We start from the raw sequence: 23,966 nt of genomic DNA, 5'->3' as shown, positions 1-23,966 counted from the left end.
AGACTTACAACACATTCTTCTTTATCTTCGACTTAAGTTAGACTAAAAGTACTTTAACCCTATGTTTTCCAGGCACTACTTTCCTTATATCAAGCCCCCCCTTCACACACACACACACACACACACACACACACACACCCTTTTCTTTTACCTTTACAAATTCTTTTGCTATGTGACTCCATTTTACTCAAGAGTTCTGGCCAATTTCAACTTGTCTAGTCTTGTATCTTTAGTGAGATTTGTGAACTCATACAGTTATATCCACATAGCAACACGTATGATTCGTGAAAGCAAATACATTTATGTGTTTATCACAACCCCCTGGTTCGGGCAGCCCCCGGTATCAAGACAGGCTGGGGGATGGAGGGATGTAGAATAGCCCTGAGGAGAAGGACTTGGGGTGTTGGGTGAGAAGCTCCCCATGACCCAGCTTCACTGAGCACTTGAGCCCAGAACCCCCCCATGTGCTGGGCTGCACCCCCAGAGCGTGAGCAGCAGCTCAGGGAGGGGATCCTGCCCCTCTGCTGTGCTATGGGGAGACCCCCCCACAGTCCTGATCCAGCTCTGGGGCAGCAGCACAATGATCAGAGGGGTGAAGCTCATCTGCTGTGAGAAAAGGCTGAGACAGCAGGGCTTGCTCAGCCTGGAGGAAGAAGACTCAGGGAGGCTTTATTGTGGCCTTTCAGTTCTTAAAGGGGCCTATTAAGAAGGATGGGGAGAAACATTTTAGCAGGGCCTGATGTGATAGAACGAGGGGTGATGGTTTTAAACTAAGAAAGGAGACATTCATGCTGGATATGAGAAAAAATTCTTCACAATGAGGGTGGTAAAACACTGGCACAGGTTACCCAGAGAGGTGGCAGTTGCAGCATCCCTGGAGACATTCAAGTCTGGATGTGGTTCTGGGGTACCTGATCTAGTGGAAGGTGTCCCTGATCATTGCAGGGGGGATTGGGCTGGATGAGCTTTTGAAGGTCCCTTACAACCTGAACCATTCTATGAGTCTATGATTCAGAGGGTGACAGAGTCCAGGCCCTGGAGCCCCTCAGAGCAAAGTGCCTGGCTGGGAAGTGCTAAGGACATCTAGTGAGGGGAGAGCTTGCACAGATGGGTAAAAGAGTGAGAAAGTGTTGTGTTAATATGTGCATAAACCAGAGATTGAGTTTAATGGCAAGAATAGGCTCCCTGTGCCTGCGGGTTGGTGGTAGCTGTGTGAGCCCCACAGAATCAGCTCCTGGTCAGGGAGGGCAGTCACCTTTGAGGCCTCCTGTGGTCCATGTCCTGCTGACGGACAGGCACCGGAGCTGCCTGGGATGGAGGATAATGGTAATTAAAACAGTGACTGTGGGTCAGAGATTGCTTCAAGTTAATTGCCCACAGAGAAGGAAAAAGCTGTTGCTCTGTCTGCCAAGAACTTCTCGCAGAAAATCAGGACTTCGCTGATAACAAGTTGGAAAAATTATCCAAAGGAAGAAAGATCAGTGTTTAAAGCTGATTGTAAAGCTTGTTCTCATCCAACTGAAATATGGAATGCAGTTACTTCAGGTAACGGTCACAGGATCCTTGCACAATCAGACAAAGTGCTGTGTTACACAGCATGTATACACTGTGTTTCACACACATATATTATGCCGCTGAAGCAGTGCTTGAACTAGAATATCTTTATTTCAGTGGAGACTTATGCTATCATTCTACTGTAACTTAATCTTTGAGATGTTTAGGAGATGTAAACAACTTCACACCAGGGAACTGTGGAAACCCTGAAAACTCATATTTAAGGGCTGGGAGGGATGAATTTCTTGGTATGTTACAGTTTTGCCTAGGATGATGTCCAGGAAGCTAGGGACCAGGTTAGGAAAGCTAAGGCCCAGTTAGAATTAAACTTGGCTAGGGATATTAAGGATAACAGGAAGGGATTCTACAGGTACATAGGAAATAAAAAACAGACTAGGAAAAACGTAGGCCCCCTCAGGAAGCTCTCGGGAGAACTGGCTACACAGGATTTGGAGAAGGCTCAGGTTCTGAATGACTTCTTTGCCTCGGTCTTCACTGCCAAAGGCTCTGACCACACCACCCAGGTCTTGGAAGGCAGATGCAGGGACTGTGAGAGTTAAGACCTTGGGCCCACTGTAGGAGAGGAACTGGTTTGAGACCATCTTAAAAATCTGAACGTGCACAAGTCCATGGGTCCTGATGAAATCCCTCCACAGGTCCTGAAGGAGCTGGAGAATGAAATTGCTAAGCCACTGTCCATCATATTTGAGAAATCATGGCAGTCAGGTGAAGTTCCCGACAGCTACAAAAAGGGAAATATAACCCCCATTTTCAAGAAGGGGAAAATGGATGACCCAGGGAATTACAGAGCAGTCAGTCTCACCTCTGTGCCTGGCAAAATTTTGGAGCAGATTCTCCTGGAAGGCATGCCAAGGCACATGAAAATCAACAAGGTGCTTGGTGACAGCCAGCATGGCTTCACTAAGGGGAAATCCTGCCTGACCAATTTGGTGGCCTTCTATGATGGGGCTACGGAACTGATGGACAGGGGTAGAGCAGTTGATGTCATCTACCTGGACTTGTGTAAAGCATTCGACACTGTCCCACACGACATCCTTGTCTCTAAATTGGAGAGACATCAATTTGATGGATGGACCACTCGGTGGATAAAGAACTGGCTGGATGGCCGCACACAAAGAGTTGTGGTCAATGGCTCAATGTCCGGCTGGAGACCAGTAACGAGTGGTGTCCGTCAGGGATCGGTGTTGGGACCGGTCTTGTTCAACATCTTTGCCTGTGACATGGACAGTGGGATTGAGTGCACCCTCAGCAAGTTTGCCGATGACACAAGCTGTGTGGTTCGGTTGATACACTGGGGGGAAGGAATGCCATCCAGAGGGACCTCGACACGCTTGTGAGGTGGGCTGATGCCAACCTCATGAAGTTTAACCATGCCAAGTGCAAGGTCCTACACCTGGGTCGGAGCAATCCCAGGCACAGCTACAGGTTGGGCAGAGAAGAGATTCAGAGCAGCCCAAGGAGAAGGACTTGGGGGTGTTGGTCGGTGAGAAAATGAACATGAGCCGGAAATGTGCACTTGCGCCCCAGAAAGCAACCGTATCCTGGGCTGCATCAAAAGGAGCGTGACCAACAGGTCAAAGGAGGTGATCGTGCCCCTCTGCTCTGCTCTCCTGAGACCTCACTTGGAGCACTGTGTGCAGTTCTGGTGTCCTCAACATAAAAAGGACATGGAACTGTTGGAACAAGTCCAGAGGAGGCCACGAGGATGATCAGGGGACTGGAGCACCTCCTGTATGAAGACAGGCTGAGGAAGTTGGGGCTGTTCAGGCTGGAGAAGAGAAGCCTGCGTGGAGACCTCATAGCAGCCTTCCAGTATCTGAAGGGGGTCTATGAGGCTGCTGGGGAGGGACTCTTCATTAGGGACTGTAGTGACAGGAGAAGGGGTAACAGGTTGTAACTTAAACAGGGGAAGTTTAGATTGGATATAAGGAGGAAATTCCTGTTAGGGTGGTGAGGCACTGGATTGGGTTGCCCAGGGAGGTTGTGAATGCTCCATCCCTGGCAGTGTTCAAGACCAGGTTGGATGAGGCCTTGGGTTACATGGTTTAGTGTGAGGTGTCCCTGCCCATGTCAGGGGGGTTGGAACTTGATGATCTTAAGGTCCTTTCCAACCTTAACTATCCTATGATTCTAAGATTTTATGAAGTCACGAAAAAACTGTTGACTCCATGGAAATAGAGTAATGCAGCAGCTAGGGATGACTTGAAAATCGTGGCAAATGGCAAGCATAAAACTTGTAGTACAACAAAGCAGCAGGGGAGCCAGAAAGACTAATTCCCCTTGCTGTGTGTGCTGCCTGATGGGGCAATAAAATAATACATTATTTATGGAGGAAATACTGTGCAAACCTTTTTGAGCAAAGGATTTGCCTGTCAAGTAAGTAAGAAATCCAAAGACAAAAAAACTCTTTTTCATGGGATATGCAGCTGTAATTGAGACCAGCATTGCTGGGGCTTCATTCTAGATATGTGGGGCATGGGAACATCACAGTGCTGGCAAATAATTGCAGGTGGTTTCCTAATCTGTCCTCTGGAAAATCAAAATTGCTGAAAAGGTGATAGCATCCTACTGAATATTGTTGCGGGATATGAAGGCAAAACATCAGCACCTGGTGTTTTGTGGGGTGAGGTGTTTTGACTTAAATCACTGCTATGCAAGATACTGGTGGATGAAAAGTAGTTTTCAAGGCCCAGATTTAAATAAAACACTGAGCTGATTATCTAAGGAAGAACTAAAAGGGAGTGTTTCAGGATGTGTTTGTGTGAATATTGATAGTTCTTCTAGCACATATTTCTCGTAGTTTGCTGCAGAAAAGAATTACTGTCACTCTAAGCTATATTATTAACCTTTTCTTTTCTCATAAAAAATTTAGAATATGGGACAAAATCAAATCAGTTCAAATTTTGTGCTGTGGCAGATACTAACGCTGGTCATGGGAAACTCCTGACAGATGTGGGAGAAATGCCATTGTTCATCATATATGAAAAACTATGGCAGTCAGGTGAAGTTCAGGACGACTGGAAAAAGGGAAATATAACCCCCATTTTCAAGAAGGGGAAAATGGATGACCCAGGGAATTACAAAGCAGTCAGTCTCACCTCTGTGCCTGGCGAAATCTTGGAGCAGATTCTCCTGGAAGGCATGCTAAGGCACATGAAAAACAACAAGGTGCTTGGTGACAGCCAGCATGGCTTCACTGAGGGGAAATCCTGCCTGACCAATTTGGTGGCCTTCTATGATGGAGCTACGCAAATGATGGGCAGGGGTAGAGCAGTTGATGTCATCTACCTGGACTTGTGTAAAGCATTCGACACTGTCCCACACGACATCCTTGTCTCTAAATTGGAGAGACATCAGTTTGATGGATGGACCACTCGGTGGATAAAGAACTGGCTGGATGGCCGCACACAAAGAGTTGTGGTCAATGGCTCAGTGTCCGGCTGGAGACCAGTAACGAGTGGGGTCCCTCAGGGATTGGTGTTGGGACCGGGCTTGTTCAACATTATCATTGGTGACATGGATAGTGGGATTGAGTGCACCCTCAGCAAGTTTGCCGATGACACCAAGCTGTGTGGTTCGGTTGATACGCTGGAGGGAAGGAATGCCATCCAGAGGGACCCTGACACGCTTGTGAGGTGGGCTGATGCCAACCTCATGAAGTTTAACCATGCCAAGTGCAAGGTCCTACACCTGGGTCGGAGCAATCCCAGGCACAGCTACAGGTTGGGCAGAGAAGAGATTCAGAGCAGCCCAAGGAGAAGGACTTGGGGGTGTTGGTCGGTGAGAAAATGAACATGAGCCGGAAATGTGCACTTGCGCCCCAGAAAGCAACCGTATCCTGGGCTGCATCAAAAGGAGCGTGACCAGCAGGTCGAAGGAGGTGATCCTGCCCCTCTGCTCTGCTCTCCTGAGACCTCACCTGGAGCATTGTGTGCAGTTCTGGTGTCCTCAACATAAAAAGGACATGGAACTGTTGGAACAAGTCCAGAGGAGGCCACAAGGATGATCAGGGGACTGGAGCACCTCCTGTATGAAGATAGGCTGGGAAAGTTGGGGCTGTTCAGGCTGGAGAAGAGAAGGCTGCGTGGAGACCTCATAGCAGCCTTCCAGTATCTGAAGGGGGTCTATGAGGCTGCTGGGGAGGGACTCTTCATTAGGGACGGTAGTGACAGGAGAAGGGGTAACAGGTTATAACTTAAACAGAGGAAGTTTAGATTGGATATAAGGAGGAAATTCTTTACTGTAAGGGTGGTGAGGCACTGGAATGTGTTGCCTAAGGAAGTTGTGAATGCTCCATCCCTGGTGGTGTTCAAGACCAGGCTGGACTGTGCCTTGGGTTGCATGGTTTAGTGTGAGGTGTCCCTGCCCATGGTGTGTGGGGGGGAACTTGATGATCTTAAGGTCCTTTCCAACCCTAACTATTCTCTGATTCTAAGTCTCATTGTCTCAGTTCTTTTCCTCTATAGAGGATGCATCTTGCTGGGCACACTTGTTGGGTGAACTTGCTATTTATCCTGTAAATTCCTTTTAGTGCTCTAGCTTTGTTACTCTGTATTTAGCTGACCAGCCTTTTAATAAGAAAATCCTATACTGGTTCACTTTAACACAGTAAATGACAAAATCAACACTCTGAAATTGGATGATGCTTGGAGAAACCTTCAAAAACAGCAACACCAGCCCCACAAATTCTCAAACCAAGAAGCGCTGTTTTTTAATCTCACAGGGGGGCAGTTTGGCTCCTGCACTGCATTTTGTTTTTGTTTGGCCAAGAAGCAAGCAGCCTATGTTGATAAACACAAATGAACACAAACCTTTGTTCTCAGCCATCATGTAAGGTCAACTTAGTAAAACAAAGAAATGCAGGTGGGAAACTGCTCTGGGAGAATCCGGCTGTTATGTCTTGCTTTCTTTAGCTCAACTGCAACAAGAAGTTAATTTTTGAAACAATTTAAGATCTCTGGGCGGCTGCAGCTTCTCTGGTCAACCTGGGCCTTGGCCTCACCAGCCTTATAGTACAGAACTTTCCCCTCTTTCAGTTTAAAACCATTCTCTGGTGACCTCTCACTACAGGCCCTTGTCCCAAGCCCCTCTCCAGGTTTCCTGCAGCCCCTTCAGGCACTGGAGCTGCTCTCAGGTCTCCCCTTCAGGAGCCTTCTCTTCTCCAGGCTGCCCCAGCCCAGCTCTCTCAGCCTGGCTCCAGAGCAGAGCTGCTCCAGCCCTCGCAGCATCTCCATGGCCTCCTCTGGCCTCGCTCCAACAGCTCCACGTCCCTCTTGTGCTGCTGCCCCAGAGCTGGATCAGGACTGCAGGGGGGGTCTCCCCAGAGTGCAGCAGAGGGGCAGGATCCCCTCCCTGAGCTGCTGCTCACGCTCTGGGGGTGCAGCCCAGCACACGGGGGGGGTCTGGATTCACTGCACACGGGTCATGGGGAGCTCCGTGCCAGCCCCGCAGCAGCGGTTCTGCTGTACCAGGGTGCCATCTGCCATGGGATCTCCGACCCTCAGCGTCCCCTCAGGACCCGCCCAACCTGGCCTTGAACACTGCCAGGGATGGGGCAGCCACAGCTTCTCTGGGCACCCTGTGCCAGCGCCTCAGCACCCTCACAGGGAAGAGCTTCTGCCTAAGAGCTCATCTCAGTCTCCCCTCGGGCAGGTTAAAGCCATTCCCCTTGGCCTGTCCCTACAGGCCCTTGTCCCAAGCCCCTCTCCAGCTTTCCTGCAGCCCCTTCAGGCACTGGAGCTGCTCTCAGGTCTCCCCTTCAGGAGCCTTCCCTTGTCCAGGCTGCCCCGGTCCATCTCTCTCAGCCTGGCTCCATATGCTCTCAGTGTTCCGGGCCAGGTTGGATGGGGCCGCTCCGCAGCCCCCGCATGTTCCCACGTCCAGCTGCAGCGTCTGCGCACGCTCTTAAACGGCCGCCAGAGCGCGGCGGGTTTAAAGCGGAGCCGTTCGTACCCAGCGGCCCTTTCCCGTGCTCGCTGTGCTTCTTTGTGCTTTTCCTTCTCCTGCTCAACGCCGGCGCTGCCCGCCGCAGGGATCAGTTCGGTGAGTGCCGGGGACGTGAGGGGTCATGATGGGGCGTTTCGTGAGGGGAAAATGGGGGGTGAGGGAGCTGGGGGTGCCGCGGGGTTATGCGGGTTAGGAAGGAGCGCTTCCCGCTTCTCGTGAGGCGCGGAGATCGGCCAGGCTCTCATGGCTGGCTGGTAACTGCCGTGTGCTGGTTCGCAGCACTGTAAAACTAAACGGAAAATAAAGCGTGTTTTTTTCCGGTGTGATGGATCCACCGGAGGTAGCGGTGTGAGCGCTGTGACTGCAGGGGCGGCGCGGCCACTCGGGGGTTGTTAATGCGGAGGCCTTAAAGCAGCTCCAGTGCCTGAAGGGGCTGCAGGAAAACTGGAGAGGGCTTGGGACAAGGGATGTAGGGACAGGCCAAGGGGAACGGCTTGAGCCTCCCAGAGGGGAGACTGAGATGAGCTCTTAGGCAGAAGCTCTTCCCTGTGAGGGTGCTGAGGCGCTGGCACAGGGTGCCCAGAGAAGCTGTGGCTGCCCCATCCCTGGCAGTGTTCAAGGCCAGGTTGGACACAGGGGCTTGGAGCAAGCTGCTCTAGTGGAAGGGGTCCCTGCCCGTGGCAGGGGTTGGAACTGGATGGACTTTAAGCTTCCTTGCAGTCAAAACCATTCTGTTTTTCTATAAAGCTACTTTTCGTGGTTCCATTCTCTGCTCTAGCAAACAAGAGCACTTTGGGGTTTTTCTCCTTGTGTTTTTGTTGTTGTTGTTTGTTGGTTTTTTTGGTGGGTTGGTTTGTTTGCTTAATTACTTAAAAAACCTGCAACAAACACAGCCTCTTTAAATATTGATCACCTCATGATGTATCCCAGAGAGGGATTTATAGGTGTACTCTATATAACCCTGTGTTTCCTGTTTATTGCAGTAAGTTTCCAACTCCTTTAGTAGTGAGCACTTTATTATATTAAGGACTTAATTCAGTTTCATGAGGAGTTTATGGTATTACACTGGGTTTATTTTCAGAGTTCAGGGAAATTGCTTTGTTTTGTCTAGCAACAGTCGTTTTGTGCTTCCTCTGCTGCTTTAGGTGTCACAAAATAAAAGGTAGTTACTACCTTTACTGCTTCGTTTAGGTTCCTTTTGCTGCTTTGGCAGATCAGGGTCCTCTTTAAAATGCTAGTGTTTGCAATCCTTTCTGAAATTACTTAATTCTTTGTTCCCCTTCAGAGTGATGGCCGAGGGTTATCCTTTTTTGTGCTTGGAAGTGTTAGCCTCAGACCTGGATGTCTTACATAATGAAGTGGAAAAGATTTCGGCTTTGAAAAAGCTTCTTGCATTAGCATTTGCCGGTAAAAGGAACTTAAGAGTGGGGTTTGGTTATTTAATCTGATGTACTAAAATAGATCTGAATGTTTTACATTGATCTCCTATTCTTTCCTAAGCACAAATACAGATTATACAGGATCATAGAAATGTTTGTTGGGAGGGTCATCTGATCTTCCAGGCTAACCTGTTTGCAGAGAACTATATCCCTAAGCAGAGGGAGATCATACGCAGAGCAGGGTGCTGAAGCCGAGTGCTTGTGAAAGCCAGACTGTTTAAAACCTATGTTGTCCACCTGTAACCTGTAGCAGTAGTGGGTAAAGCTTAGTGCTCTGGCCTCATGCTGGAGAGAAGCCTTTATTCCCACAGCAGCTTTGAACTGTTGGCTCTGTGGTTGTCAGTTTGACCAGCAAATATTGCTGCTTCTCCTGGGAAGATACGGTGTTTGGGGAGCGTAGATTTAGTAGATAATTGCTGCATGTGGATGGGAGGGAAATGGGACTTTCATTTTGTGTTGGAGATGGTTTAGCTTAATGTTTTTTCTTTTTGGCAGGTCAAGAACCATCCCGTAAGCATGTGATCTCTAAAATAAGAGAGCAGATAATAGTCTTGCATGATCTCCTGAGTAAAATACAATCTGATTGTCAAGGAAATACTGAAAAGGCAACATCGCTAAAAGTAATCTTTTTTTTTTCTTTTTTAATCCTATTCATAAACCACTGGAAGATTCAAAGGGATGTTAGATAAGCATGTAGTTGTTCTTTTCCAGATCCTCAGTGCTTACAGAAGAAGCTGAGCCCTGTACTGGGTTTACTAATGGTTTATTAAGCAGCTCTCCAGCACAGTGAAAACTAAACATTTTACTTATCAAGTTTTATGCATTGAAAGCATACCTTTATCCTAACAGATACATGAGCTAAACAGCAGTTCAATTTTTGCATCCTTGCTGTAGCTACAAAAGAGTATTTATGTGTTGCTCTGGTAAGTTTTTGCAGTGCTTTCATGTGTTAAGTCTTTTTGAAACTGTTGTTTGGGGAACTGTAGATGAGTTTCCTGTACTATGTGTTGATTGTCCTCACCATTCCCCTGCCCAGACTTACTAAAGTATATTGGTAAAGATTTTTCTTCCCTGCTCACAGTTATTTGCCGCTTTGAGGGCAAGGACAGCCATTCTTAGATTTGTTTTTGTGAGCTTTACTAGTTGCTTTTGGGAAGGTGCAGGGTGAAGAAGTGAGATGATGAGAGGAGAGAAAAGAGCACCTGTTGCCAAGTTAAAAATTACTTTAGCAATACCCTGATAGTAAACTAATTTTATGTGTTTGACATTAATACTTCAAGATTTCTGATGGAGTGTTAATATTAATTTTAGGAGCTGCAGGACACTGTGGAGAAGGAACAGAAAGAAGCACAGTACTTTCTGACAGTGCTTCCTTGTCATTTCAGTGCATGGGAAAGCTGGTATGTGGTACATAAGTATGGAGGGCTTGGGCTGCTACTGGCATTGTCCAGCTGCAGAATGGTATTCATTTTCCTGTATATTAACTTTGAAAATTTGGGAGTTGAGGTTGTTATATGTATTGACTCTAGAGTTTGCTCTTGACTGTTCACTTTCAAGCTTGTGCTAGAACCCTAAAAAGTCCCTTAGGTAAAACATATAAAACACCAGTCATCTTCCCCAGCAAGAAGGACACTGGGTTTGGGGGTGTTGCATTGAGCAACACATGAAATCTCAGCTATCATGTCAACAGATGGGGCTCTACTGTGCCCTTCAGTGACTGTAGGGCCCTGTCAAACAGAGCTCTCTTCTTGTGGGAAGGGTAGTTTGAAGTAGAGGATCAGTTATTTGTGTCAGATCGGATTGGTACTGTTTTAAGTTATTTTTGTTGCACATCTCAGCCCAGTAATGTCCTTGTATTCAGATGGATTAGGCTCAATGCATCCTCTTTGCCATCCTCTTACCAGTGACTAGGAGAGCAGCTGGGAGCGTGCCTGGCGAATAATGTGGTGTTTGAGGCTCAAAGCTGAGGGCTTCGAGGAAAAGTAATTTTATGAAAATAATTCTCTAATAATCACTCAAAGCAGGACGTTCCTCAGCTTTTGGGAGCTTATCTAAGGAACAGAAATTCATATATAAACAACCCTAGCCTGCTGAATGGTGTTGGATTCCTTTGCTTTATAACCTTAATGGGTGAGTCAGGCTTCCCAGGATTTGAAATTGTTTCAAAGAGCTGTGAAGTGTTTGAGATCTGCCTGTTAGGGTGCAGCTCTGTGCTGTGGTTCATCTGATGAAAAGAGAGGCCTCATGTTCTGTGTGAAATGTAATGGTACATTGAATTCCAAACTGCTCTGTGCTGTGTTTGGACTGCTTCTAATTCATAGAATCATTGAATCATAGAATAGTTAGGTTTGGAAAGGACCTTAAGATCATCTTATTTCCAACCCCCCCTGCCATGTGCAGGAATAGCAGCCTCTCTAGCAGAGAAATAAAGAGCTATCCTGAAGTCAGCTGAAGAATGCAGCTTACAATGGAGTAGGCGCACTTTATTAATTCTTTTTCTTTCAGAAGAGATTGTGAATTGTCTTCATTCACACAGATGGGCTGGAACTTAGGCCTGTGAGTGAGCAGACTCGATACTGTAATGGTATTCTCCTTATACTTATCTGCAATTTATACACTTAATATTCATTCATTTTGCAGTGATCATGGGGAAACCCAGGAACCTGCTGAAAAGCAAGAAGGGAAAGAAACAAAACCCACAAAGGTATCTGAAAAACCATTGCCTAGGAAAATGCTCCCAGTAACACCAAAAGATCTTGAAGAAGTTCCTGCGTAAGTATGCGTGGCTTTTCTTACCACTGTCATGCCAGTCTAGTTCAGGGGCAGGTCTGGGAGAGTGATCTTGCAGATCTGAGACTGACAGAGCCGCTTTAACGTTGTAGATGTTCCACAGGGTGGAACATCATGATGACAGCTCTAGATAGCTTATGTGCAACACTGCAAAACCTGGAAATGAAAGTATTGGAGGTGATTATGTTTATTTCTAATGTGTATGTTGGTAAGATGAGAAATCATCGCTTAAACCCCAAGCCTCTCATTCTCTAAAGTCACTTTGAGTTTATGAAATATCTTAGCTCCTGTAAGTATAGATGGGTTCTCCTTGTGTTCTGCGTAGAAGCATAAAAAGAGCCATCATGTCATAAGAGGAAAGGTATGGTTATGCTTAAAAGGAAAACTAATAATAGATGCTGGTTTTATTCAACCTAACAGTTGGTTTCTGACAGCTTTCAGGTCTTGACTTACCAACCTTCTCTGGGACAGAAAATAAATCAGATTTGTTAAAAGCAGCAAAGACCACCCACTGAAAGATCTGAGATTTTTGAAATGGAAAGCTGTGGGTTTTTTCCTCTACCATCAGTACCTGATTAATAGATGTTCTTGCCTGCAGTTTGTCATGTAGTGATAACTTTTCTTAAATGGCATTTTTTGGACAAGGACAAATATTTCTGGCAAAATGAGGGAGTTCTCTTGATGCCTGAAGCAAAATCGTTATCCTAAAATCCCAGACTGGTTTAGGTTGGAAGGACCTTAAAGCTCACCCAGTTCCAACCCCTTGCCACAGGCAGGGACACCTTCCACTACAGCAGCTTGCTCCAAGCCCTGTCAAACCTGGCTTTGGACACTGCAAGGGATGGGGCAGCCATAGCTTCTCTGGGCACCCTCTGCCAGTGCCTCCTATGTTGTCACTTCTTGATGTTCACTTTGTTGTGCAGTGGAGGATCAAGCAAGTGCTCGACAGAGCGTAATTGGTGAGGATCCATCGGTATTGCTGTAAATAGGTCTTCAGTCATCTTCCTCAAATGTTCCTCCATTGACTTCCTCCATTTCTGTTCCTATATGTCCCAAAATGCATGGGAGCCAAGCACTAATTGTCCTTTGAGTGCGTTTTGTAAGTGATGGAGAAAGCAAAGCACTTGAGCAGTCGTGATGCAGGCCTTAAAATCTGAGGAAGAATGAGAATGCACACACAGAGGAATGGGACAATTCATGTCTTTAGCTGTTTTTCCTCTCATTCTTGGTTTTGATGTTCTCATTTAGCAGAGGAATCTCACTGAAATAAAAAGCAAGTTGAGCATGTCTTAAGCCCTTTGTATTCCAGGTGTTTATTTAGAGAGCAGTTTATCATTACACAAAAGCAAGGTTTTGAAACACGCTTCAGTTCTTTCTTTTTGTGGTTCAGGTTAGCAGCCAACTGTGTAAATGTACTATCTCACTGCAGCTATAGAGTGTCAAGGTAGTGGGTGGGAACCCAAAGCAGAAGTACCTGCAGGTCATAGATGGTATAGGTGAGCAGGGAATCCTCTAGGAAACGTATGTTTGTTGTGGTGAGGCAGATAGCAGAAGGCTGTAGTGTATGGGAGGAATGATGTTTTAAGATGTGAACTCGCATCTCTTGGTCCTTAGGTTTATCCTATTTCATATCCTCCTTCCACACCACCAGAAGTCCACACCCTTCCCTGAGGGAAATCTTTGCTGACGTTCCCTGCCACTAGTGCTAGCGCAGTGGCACCAGGATCAGTTTTGTGCAGTGCCTCATCTTGTTTTTCAGATGTTTAAATCTGAATTAGTGTGGCTGGTTTTCAGAAGGGCTCTGCCTTGTAGTGTGGGAGGGAGCAGAGGATTCCCCTGTCCCTGAGTTGCAGACCAGACAGTTTGGGAGTCCACCAGGTGGCGCTGCCTGTCCTCTACACTGCAGTCATCGTCCCTGTCAAGAAGGACACTGGGTTTGGGGGTGTTGCATTCAGCAACACATGAAATCACAGCCATCATGTCAACAGATGGGGCTCTACTGTGCCCTTCAGTGACTGTAGGGCCCTGTCAAACAGAGCTCTCTTCTTGTGGGAAGGGTAGTTTGAAGTAGAGGATCAGTTATTTGTGTCAGATCGGATTGGTACTGTTTTAAGTTATTTTTGTTGCACATCTCAGCCCAGTAATGTCCTTGTATTCAGATGGATTAGGCTCAATGCATCCTCTTTGCCATCCTCTTACCAGTGACTAGGAGAGCAGCTGGGAGCGTGCCTGGCGAATAATGTGGTGTTTGAGGCTCAAAGCTGAGGGCTTCGAGGAAAAGTAATTTTATGAAAATAATTCTCTAATAATCACTCAAAGCAGGACGTTCCTCAGCTTTTGGGAGCTTATCTAAGGAACAGAAATTCATATATAAACAACCCTAGCCTGCTGAATGGTGTTGGATTCCTTTGCTTTATAACCTTAATGGGTGAGTCAGGCTTCCCAGGATTTGAAATTGTTTCAAAGAGCTGTGAAGTGTTTGAGATCTGCCTGTTAGGGTGCAGCTCTGTGCTGTGGTTCATCTGATGAAAAGAGAGGCCTCATGTTCTGTGTGAAATGTAATGGTACATTGAATTCCAAACTGCTCTGTGCTGTGTTTGGACTGCTTCTAATTCATAGAATCATTGAATCATAGAATAGTTAGGTTTGGAAAGGACCTTAAGATCATCTTATTTCCAACCCCCCCTGCCATGTGCAGGAATAGCAGCCTCTCTAGCAGAGAAATAAAGAGCTATCCTGAAGTCAGCTGAAGAATGCAGCTTACAATGGAGTAGGCGCACTTTATTAATTCTTTTTCTTTCAGAAGAGATTGTGAATTGTCTTCATTCACACAGATGGGCTGGAACTTAGGCCTGTTTGTCTAATGTGAGTGAGCAGACTCGATACTGTAATGGTATTCTCCTTATACTTATCTGCAATTTATACACTTAATATTCATTCATTTTGCAGTGATCATGGGGAAACCCAGGAACCTGCTGAAAAGCAAGAAGGGAAAGAAACAAAACCCACAAAGGTATCTGAAAAACCATTGCCTAGGAAAATGCTCCCAGTAACACCAAAAGATCTTGAAGAAGTTCCTGCGTAAGTATGCGTGGCTTTTCTTACCACTGTCATGCCAGTCTAGTTCAGGGGCAGGTCTGGGAGAGTGATCTTGCAGATCTGAGACTGACAGAGCCGCTTTAACGTTGTAGATGTTCCACAGGGTGGAACATCATGATGACAGCTCTAGATAGCTTATGTGCAACACTGCAAAACCTGGAAATGAAAGTATTGGAGGTGATTATGTTTATTTCTAATGTGTATGTTGGTAAGATGAGAAATCATCGCTTAAACCCCAAGCCTCTCATTCTCTAAAGTCACTTTGAGTTTATGAAATATCTTAGCTCCTGTAAGTATAGATGGGTTCTCCTTGTGTTCTGCGTAGAAGCATAAAAAGAGCCATCATGTCATAAGAGGAAAGGTATGGTTATGCTTAAAAGGAAAACTAATAATAGATGCTGGTTTTATTCAACCTAACAGTTGGTTTCTGACAGCTTTCAGGTCTTGACTTACCAACCTGCTCTGGGACAGGAAAAGAAACCAGACTTTTTAAAAGAAAAAAAAGCCCTCCCATTATAACATCCCAGATTTTTGGAATAGAAAGCTGTGGGTTTTTTCCCCTACTGTGAGGATCTGATTATTAGAGGTCCTTGTGTCCTGGGTTCAGCTGTGGCATTCATTTTTCTCCTTTTTAGCAGCTGTTTTCTCACCCCTGGGGCAGTTGATTCCAAATGTACTGGGTGCCCCTCCAAGTGAATGTGAACTGTGGCCAGCACTCTGCTGCCAAAGGGATTGAGAAAAATGCCTTGTCAATATCAATTGTGACATCTCACTTAGCTGCCTTTGACTCCAGTTCATATAGTTCTTGCATGTCTGGTACAGTAGCACTCAATGGTGCTGTGACTTCATTCAGGCTACGATAGTCTACTGTTAGTCTCCCCTCTCTGTTAGACTTTTGCACTGGCCATATTGTGCTAAACTAGCCAGACAGCACCAACTTGCCCCATCCTGCACTGCTCCATTAAGGGGCATTTTGCAATCTGTCATGTAGGAATAACTTTTCCTAAATGGCATTTTTGGACAAGGACAAATATCCCTGCCAAAATGAGGGAATTCTCTTGATGACTAAATTGTTATCCTAAAATTACAGACGGTTTAGGTTGGAAGGGAACTTAAAGCTTATCCAGTCCCAACCCTGGCCACGGGCAGGGACCCCTTCCACTGGAGCAGCTTGCTCCAAGCCCCTGTGTCCAACCTGGCCTTGAACACTGCCAGGGATGGGGCAGCCACAGCTTCTCTGGGCACCCTGTGCCAGCGCCTCAGCACCCTCACAGCAAAGAGCTTCTACCTAAGAGCTCATCTCAGCCTCCCCTCTGGCAGGTTAAAGCCATTCCCCTTGGCCTGTCCCTATAGGGCCTTGTGCAAAGCCCCTCTCCAGTTTTCCTGCAGCCCCTTTAGGCACTGGAGCTGCTCTCAGGTCTCCCCTTCAGGAGCCTTCTCTTCTCCAGGCTGCCCCAGCCCAGCTCTCTCAGCCTGGCTCCAGAGCAGAGCTGCTCCAGCCCTCGCAGTATCTCCATGGTCTCCTCTGGGCTCACTGGTTCATTGTCACCGAGTCTGGATTCAGTGTGTTCCCTGATAGCACTTATTTCTGTAAGATTTTTTTATTTTTGGGTCTGAAAGTTGAACTAATGGAGCACAACTCTTGGTTACTTCTTAAAGGTGTGTGCTGCTGGTATATTTTACTCTGGTGATCATTTCTGGTACATGGTGGATTTAATCCTGTAGGTACTTCTCTCTGATAAAATTTTTGAAAGCTGATTCTGGACTACATGAATTTTTAGTCCCATGCTATGGCAGGAGTAGTTCCAGCCAAACATTCCAGCCAAATATTGTGTCTTCCACTTAAAACTACAGTCTTCCGTGTAACTTCTTGACTGTTTCATTATCCCTAAAAATGGAAGACTTTCCACTGCTGATCCCAGGTGGGGAGGGTAGGGACAGAGCCTAGATGGGTTCTCTTCTGTTTATTCTGGATTTACAGAAAGGTCACATCTTAAACTGTGCTTCTGGAGCTATAGAATTATTTTTACTCATATGGGAAAAGCATGTTTGTTCTGTGGAGGATGATTTACATCAATTTAAATAGTACTATTAATCTACCATTTTTTATCTGTTGCCTGGCAGTGTTGTAATGGAAGACTGGGAGAGTCCGCTAAACTTGCCATCTCACATACTATTTATTCAAATCTAACCAGCAAGCTTGTGACCCAAGTTTTCTCACACTTCATGTATTGTCTTAGAACAATGAGAATTAGGCTCGTATCCCACTTCTCTAGGTCAGCGCTGGATCCAGTGTCAGGTCTCTTTATACCTGCTGCATCTTTACACAGCTCTAGTCCTAGAGCTGCTTGGCTGTGCTAGCACAGGACTGTGCCTATGCTAAGCCTGTCTGAGGGACTTAGTAAAGCACAAATGCATCACATATGTGTCTAAATCCTATACCAGCTGGGTATCTTGGATTTTGCATCTGCCAAGAGTCACATTCCTCTCTCTTTTCCTCCCACAGCTGCTATAGATTGTAACTGAATAATCTAGGTGGTTTTCACCCTCTTAGTGCTGAATGTGAACAACAGTCTATCCCTAACATCATTAGGGCACAAAAAGGGGTATTGTCTGCAGTGGTTTCCTAATTTTGGAACTCTGCAGCAGGTATTTAGCAGGGGTCCATGCTGTGTTAAAGTGTGGATACAAGAGTCCCTTGATCAAACAGAATGCTTCAGCACAGTAAGAAACTTCGCAGATTATCTCACCCTTCAAATCTGTCACAGAAAGGCACTTTTTGGAGGAAGAGAAAGGAAGTTGCACAGTGGATGTCTCAGTTAACATTGAATTCAAGGCAAAAGAAAATGCTTGCTTTATTCCCTGTATAAAATTCTTACCACTTAAGATATTTTAGAATCTGTACATTCGTAATAACTCTCAAGTCTCAGAAGATGGTAAGTTGGGGGAATAGAAGTTTCTTTTAACCTAAGCACTTTTGAGGAAGCAGGGGCTAGCCATTAGGAGGAGGTTCATCTCTTTTGCAGTGACATATATGTGATATACTAATGTTTTTTTCTTTGAAGAACATAGCACTGTGCTTTAGTTTTCATACCTAGGGAGAAAAACGTTTTGAAAAGGGCTTCTGTGGATTAAAAGAAGAAATTGGGTCACTCTTTTAAAAAATAAAAAAGAATCTGATTTTTTTTTTGCCTTTGGTGTATTAATATAGATTTTGAAGTTATTTTAAATCTAATTTAAATGGGTGAATTTGTAACTTCTCAACTTTGTATTTTCATGTTGCTGTATGTACAAACGGAAATAAATACCAGCATTTATGTGTTTGCCAGCCATGGCTGGTCGAAACATGAGGGGGTTTTGTGACCCTTATGGTTATACACAGAAAAAAAATTGCAGTTTCTTTTGGCAGAATTTCATTTCAGATGAAGGCACCTACATGTAAAAGTCTGTAATACTGGTGTCCCTATGCTTACTGGGTGCCCCAGCACCCCCTCTTGTCCCTGAATGCCTTTGGAGAAACCAGAAGGCAGTTGGCTAAGCCTAACTCCTTGGTGCCATTGCAGATTCTGTAGCATGCGCTATCAGATCTTTAGTTAGTGAGTTGTCTCTAAACCCCAGCACATCTGCTGGCCACCGCCAAGCACCTTGGATTCCTGAGGGCCTCTCTTTGAGCTCTTGTTTCTTAGGGTCAGGTAACCAAATCCTGCTTTTCTGTTTCTGCTTCCCACACTCTTTGTCTTCTGATAGTGGGAGCATAGGAACTTAAATATAGGTATTTTATCCTCTGGCCTTAATCTTCATAACTCTGCACCCTCCCCTGTGACTTTATAAATAGGCTAAGGGATGCAGATAGAGCAATAAATAGCAGTTAATGTATACAGGCAAAGCCCTTCTGTGGTTGTTTATGCCAAGTGTGACTGAACTTCAGGAGTGGAAGTGCTGCTTTTGTTTGAACAAAAACTTTGCTGTTTGTGCAAAGTAGAATATTTTTATTAAAAAAATGGCTGCACCTCAAACTTTGGGTCTGGATTAATCGAAGTGTCAATACAGTTGAAAACTGATAGGAAATAACTTAGCAGCACTTCAGTCTGGAGTTAGAGCAAATGCTTTGAATTCAGGAGTTTTTACACTCCCCATGCAGGCCTGTGTCCCTGGCAGGAGCTGGCTATTCTTCAAATTGACAGCGAACACCTATTTCTAGTTGGCAATTGTAGAATGCCTGCCCACATTGTGGTTTGATATATTGAATTTCTCATTGATTAGCTACTTGTGCTTTTAATGCTTTGTATGTTTTCCAAATACGTTTTTCCATTCAGATTAAAATGAGGGAAGAAATTTCCTGTTCATTGATCTTTTCAGTCTTACTCTCCTACAGCTTTTGGCCACCTGATGTACCAACCTAAAGAACTCTTTTCTTAAAATTAATTGCAACACTTCCCTCAGTTCCACACATCAGCAAACTGGTACTGAACCAAACACCAACAGCCAAGTTTGGTGTGTTGCAGTGCCTGAAAAGCAATCAGGATAATTCAGGTTATAAGGGTGCCCTCTCTGTTACTGCAGTGGTTTCTGGGGTTTTATTTTGTATTTAGCTTACTGCTTGTTTATGTGGGTTTCAGCCTTTGTTTTTATGTAATGGCTCCTCAGTTCATAGCATGTTTCCTTTTTCTTGAATTCATGTCTTTACATTATAAATACTAAATAGCTTAACTTGCAAATATTCCGGTGTTCTAATGCTTCCACATCACTTTGTTTTTATCTTCTGTGCTTCCTGTGCCTCTAGGCTGTTATTGGCAAATCTTACTATTTTAGTGCCAGTTTTATGAACCGCTCTGAAAGTTCAGAGGAACTGTGTCTTGCATAGCTCAGTACACTGCACAATAAAATACAGAAAACAACACAAAACTGGCATTTCTTCAGAAAAATACAGGAATGGCTCTAGGATCACACACAGTATCTAGTGCGAATAACATTGCACTCTTAGGCAGAAACATTTAATTTCAGTTTTGGCTTGTACAGTGTTTTCTGCAATGCTGTTTGACTTTACTGCATTTGTATTTGAAGTGGTACAATGTAACAGCAACCTTTGTTCCATCTTGAAATGCGTCTTACAACGTAAGCACTGGGTTTTTTTTTTACTTAATTTAGCCTTCTAATGTTTTGTCTCTCTGGTTTAAGTTTTACCACGGCTTTTTACTTTCAAGATTATTAGACAGTCAAGGAAGTGAGCAAAATTAACTACTATGTTTATCCATTAACACAGAGCAGAAAAACTGAAGAAGAAATTGAATAAGGCCTTCAGTGAAGGCAGATGAAAGAGAAAAATAAACACAGAACTTTGATTTTTCTGGTTACTGATTTTTATTTTTTATTTGCAGGTATATGAAAGGCCGCATAACATGTGATCAGATCAATGCAGTTATTAAAAATCTAAACAAAGCAATGGTGACCAAATACAGGATCCGCAATCAGGCTCCACGTTCTATGAATGCAACAAACAGAAGCCTGCACTACAGATACGTAACAGAAGAAAAGGAGGATATAGAAGGTTTTTTTTTTTTTATCCCTTTGTTAGTACCACATTTGTAACATTTGGATATTGCAGCACAAGTATAAAGATATTGAACAAAATATTGAATTATTAATGACAGCACGTGCTTTTCATGTTATGGTATAACTCAGAGCATTTTATTCTCAGCAAACAGTCTATGCAGGCTGAGGTAAATGGTGGAATGCTCTAACTTCCTGGAGTGAAAATATTTAGGAAATCTGCTGTTGCTTACTCTCAGATGAAAAAAAAAAATAGTGAAAAAAATAAGTTTGTGGAGTTACAATGCTTCAGCAGTCTGGAGCTTGGGAAGTTCTGCTTCCGCCTCCATGTAATGGAAGGGGAACAGAAATGAGATTTGGTTCCAGATTAGATTCTAGGCCATAAGGAATATAAGTGTCTTATTACTGTACAGATTTGGGTAAGCAGTAAAAAATCCTTTTTATATTCTCAGTATAAAAAACCTTTTAAAATACTCAATATAAAAACCTTTTCTGGATAAAGTCATACAGTGTAGCAACAAGGGTTATGGTTTTGAGTGAAGAGTTTTCCCATGACCAACTTGGTTGCTTTTTATATGTTTTCACTAAATTATCACTTTCACAGTGTGTTGTAGCAAAATCTTTGGGTGCGCAAAGGTTTAGTGAGGAATTGCTACAAGTTCTGGTAGCTTCTGCTTTGATAACCAAGCTGTATAAACGGTGCTTTCAGCTTTTAAGCTAGAATGGACATGAACTGTTAAAAACTTGTTCTAAGGTTGGGAAATCTGGCTAATCAGTCATGCTGCAGAGGGTTTATAGAAAAGACAGGGCTGTCTGATATTCTCAAGAGGTTTTCTCCTCTTTAAAGTGTGGAAGGAACAACACCACACCAAAATGTCTTTCCCTTAACTTAAAAGCCAACTGTACTTACAGGTTAGCTTTTCAAAGATACATGGTACAATGAATCTCTAATATTAAAATATCCTATTTGACATTCTTTTTGAGAACAAGAATGTAATTATTCCTGGAGGGGTGTACTCCACATGCCGAGCTTGGTAATATCTTTAGAATGTCCTCATGTTCCTGAGTTCAGACATAAAACATGGAGCAAACTCTGCCTCACAGAAGGCGAATTCTTTATGTTGATGCTTGCCTCTTAATTTTTGCTCTGGACAGAATGCAAGAGCATTCTGCCCTAAGCATTCACTGGGTACTCAGGAGTCACAACAACCTGAGACATTTTCTTGCTTCTTTTTGAGTTGCTGCTCACTGAGATTCTCCCAGTGTTATGGTATGGTGATAATATACTGTGGGCCTGCTTGAGTGAGGCCAGAGGAGGCCATGGAGATGCTGCAAGGACTGGAGCAGCTCTGCTCTGGAGCCAGGCTGAGAGAGCTGGGCTGGGGCAGCCTGGAGAAGAGAAGGCTCCTGAAGGGGAGACCTGAGAGCAGCTGCAGTGCCTAAAGGGGCTGCAGGAAAGCTGGAGAGGGGCTTGGGACAAGGGCCTGTAGGGACAGGCCAAGGGGAGTGGCTTTAACCTGCCCGAGGGGAGACTGAGATGAGCTCTTAGGCAGAAGCTCTTTGCTGTGAGGGTGCTGAGGCGCTGGCACAGGGTGCCCAGAGAAGCTGTGGCTGCCCCATCCCTGGCAGTGTTCAAGGCCAGGTTGGACACAGGGGCTTGGAGCAAGCTGCTCTAATGGAAGGGGTCCCTGCCTGTGGCAGGGGTTGGAGCTGGATGAGCCTTAAGGTTTCTTCCAACACAGGCCACTCTGTGATTGTATGTACACCCTGACAGGAGCGTGCGTGGTTTAGGAGATGTTAGTAGATACAGATGATAACAGAGGGAGCTCATTGAATGGGGCCTGTGGCTGGTGCAGGATTTCCATTAACTTAATGAATGCTGGTAATTATTCTTTCTAGTGATAGTTTACACAGTAAGACAAAGCTCCTGAGACAGTGCGAGGCTGTCCTGCTGATGACTGTACTGTTGCTAAGTAGAGGTTGTGTAGTTATGTGTGCAATATTAAGTGTATCCTACAACAGTTATTTCTCTAGCAAAGCTGTTCTTTGTTTTCCAGATGTTTATTTTGTTGTGGAGGAAGATATCAGACTTTTCACCCATATGAAGCTGGATAAGCGCTTCCATCAGATCATCGTCATCCTGCGCCACTGCCAAAGACTGAAAGAAATTCGTACCTCTGGAATTGTCCGCTATGCCATCTGCTAACATGCTTCCCGTACTCTGCTTACCCCAGATGTAGATGGCAGCAGTGTTTTGAGACGCAGAGAGTTTTGTTGTATGCAGAAAGATTCCATGTATGGACATTACTATTTAGATCTCCTTATTTTCTGAAAGGCAATGTTTTCCCTAGTGTTTTTCAGACATCCTAAATCAGGACTGGCAATCTCAAATGGCCTCTAAGTATCTGATTTTTGTTTTGAAAACTTGAGAGGGAACTAATGTCTTTTGATAAATTACATGTACAAAGCAAAGATGTAATTGGCTCATCTGTGGTCACAGGCAGTTTTAATGACGTTTTCAGGTCAGCACTTGAAAGTTAATGTCCTCTACATGGTCGTGATGTTCCTTTTCTTGTTAATGAGTTAGAAACTGTGTCCAAAGCTCTGCAGCTACTCAAAGGAAGCATTTGATTCTGGTTTTTTTTTTCTTAAATCGTGCAAACCAGTTTCCAAATTTTCATTTCTTAATCCTTCTGATCCTAATTGTATGTTTTGGAGTATCTATCATTGGAACAGGAACATCTGATGCCATTTAAACATTAACAGGCAGTTCGGTGCTGGGTAGTTTCTATGAGCCATGCGGGTTTCGTACTTCATGAAGACAAAAAGGGCAGTTAGATTTTTCCCTCAGACTTAACCCTTGGACCAAAACTACAGAGCAGTGGGTATTTTTAAGAAAAAAAGTCAAAGTCCGCTTTGAGAATGGTGGTCAAAATTGTCAGATATTGTTATAGAAGGTTGGTTTTAAATACCTTGGAGTCCCAGAACAAACTTATTGTGATAAGTGCTAATTCTGCAAGTTGGTAAAAAGAAAACAAACAGAAATCTGTTGTTGTTTATGTCTGTGAGCCTGTATCTGTTTTAACCACATCATCTCATGTAAACTATCTGCTCTTATGGCCCATAAAGATGACTGTGTTTAAAAAAAAAAATTTGAAATTTATTAATAAAGGTGTACCCCAGTATGTGCAATGCAACCCTAGATTTCTGTGCTTTTGTTCTGAGAGGGGGTGTTGGTTTTGAGGTAGAGTTTTTTTGGTCTTCTGCTTTGGGTATTTGGATCCTACCTGAGGTGTCTACTCTGCATTGCATTGGAAGAAATTGAGAGAACCACACACTGGTTTGGATTGCAGAGAACCTTAGAATCATAGAACAGTTAGGGTTGGAAAGGATCTTAAGATCATCCAGTTCCAACCCCCCTGCCATGGGCAGGGACACCTCACACTAAACCATGTCACCCAAGGCTCTGTCCAACCTGGCCTTGAACACCACCAGGGATGAAGCATTCACAACCTCCCTGGGCAACCCATTCCAGTGCCTCACCACCCTTACTGTAAGGAACTTCCT

The 23,966-nt window shown here is 44.6% G+C and overlaps 1 protein-coding gene across 1 annotated transcript; it reads left to right on the top strand.

The window, feature by feature from the left end:
- The first annotated feature begins 14,813 nt into the window (after window positions 1–14,813).
- On the top strand, window positions 14,814–23,487 carry SKA1 (spindle and kinetochore associated complex subunit 1). Its single transcript, XM_062615391.1, has 3 exons — window positions 14,814–14,831; window positions 20,228–20,397; window positions 22,457–23,487. Exons 2-3 carry the CDS (start codon window positions 20,232–20,234, stop codon window positions 22,603–22,605), a joined length of 315 nt encoding a protein of 104 aa, XP_062471375.1. The 5' UTR covers window positions 14,814–14,831; window positions 20,228–20,231; the 3' UTR covers window positions 22,606–23,487.
- Window positions 23,488–23,966: the final 479 nt, after the last annotated feature.

The sequence above is a fragment of the Pezoporus occidentalis genome, unplaced genomic scaffold (assembly GCF_034315485.1).
Source record: "Pezoporus occidentalis ecotype Australia unplaced genomic scaffold, CSIRO_AGI_Poc_V1 ctg180, whole genome shotgun sequence".
NCBI lineage: Eukaryota > Metazoa > Chordata > Aves > Psittaciformes > Psittacidae > Pezoporus > Pezoporus occidentalis.
This window is presented reverse-complemented; position numbering and strand designations above follow the sequence as displayed.

Coding starts and splice junctions, on each gene's coding strand:
- SKA1 (XM_062615391.1), top strand. CDS start 20,232: ATGAAAGGCCGCATAACATGTGATCAGATCAATGCAGTTATTAAAAAT. Junction 20,398..22,456: donor AGAAAAGGAGGATATAGAAG/GTTTTTTTTTTT, acceptor TTTGTTTTCCAG/ATGTTTATTTTGTTGTGGAG.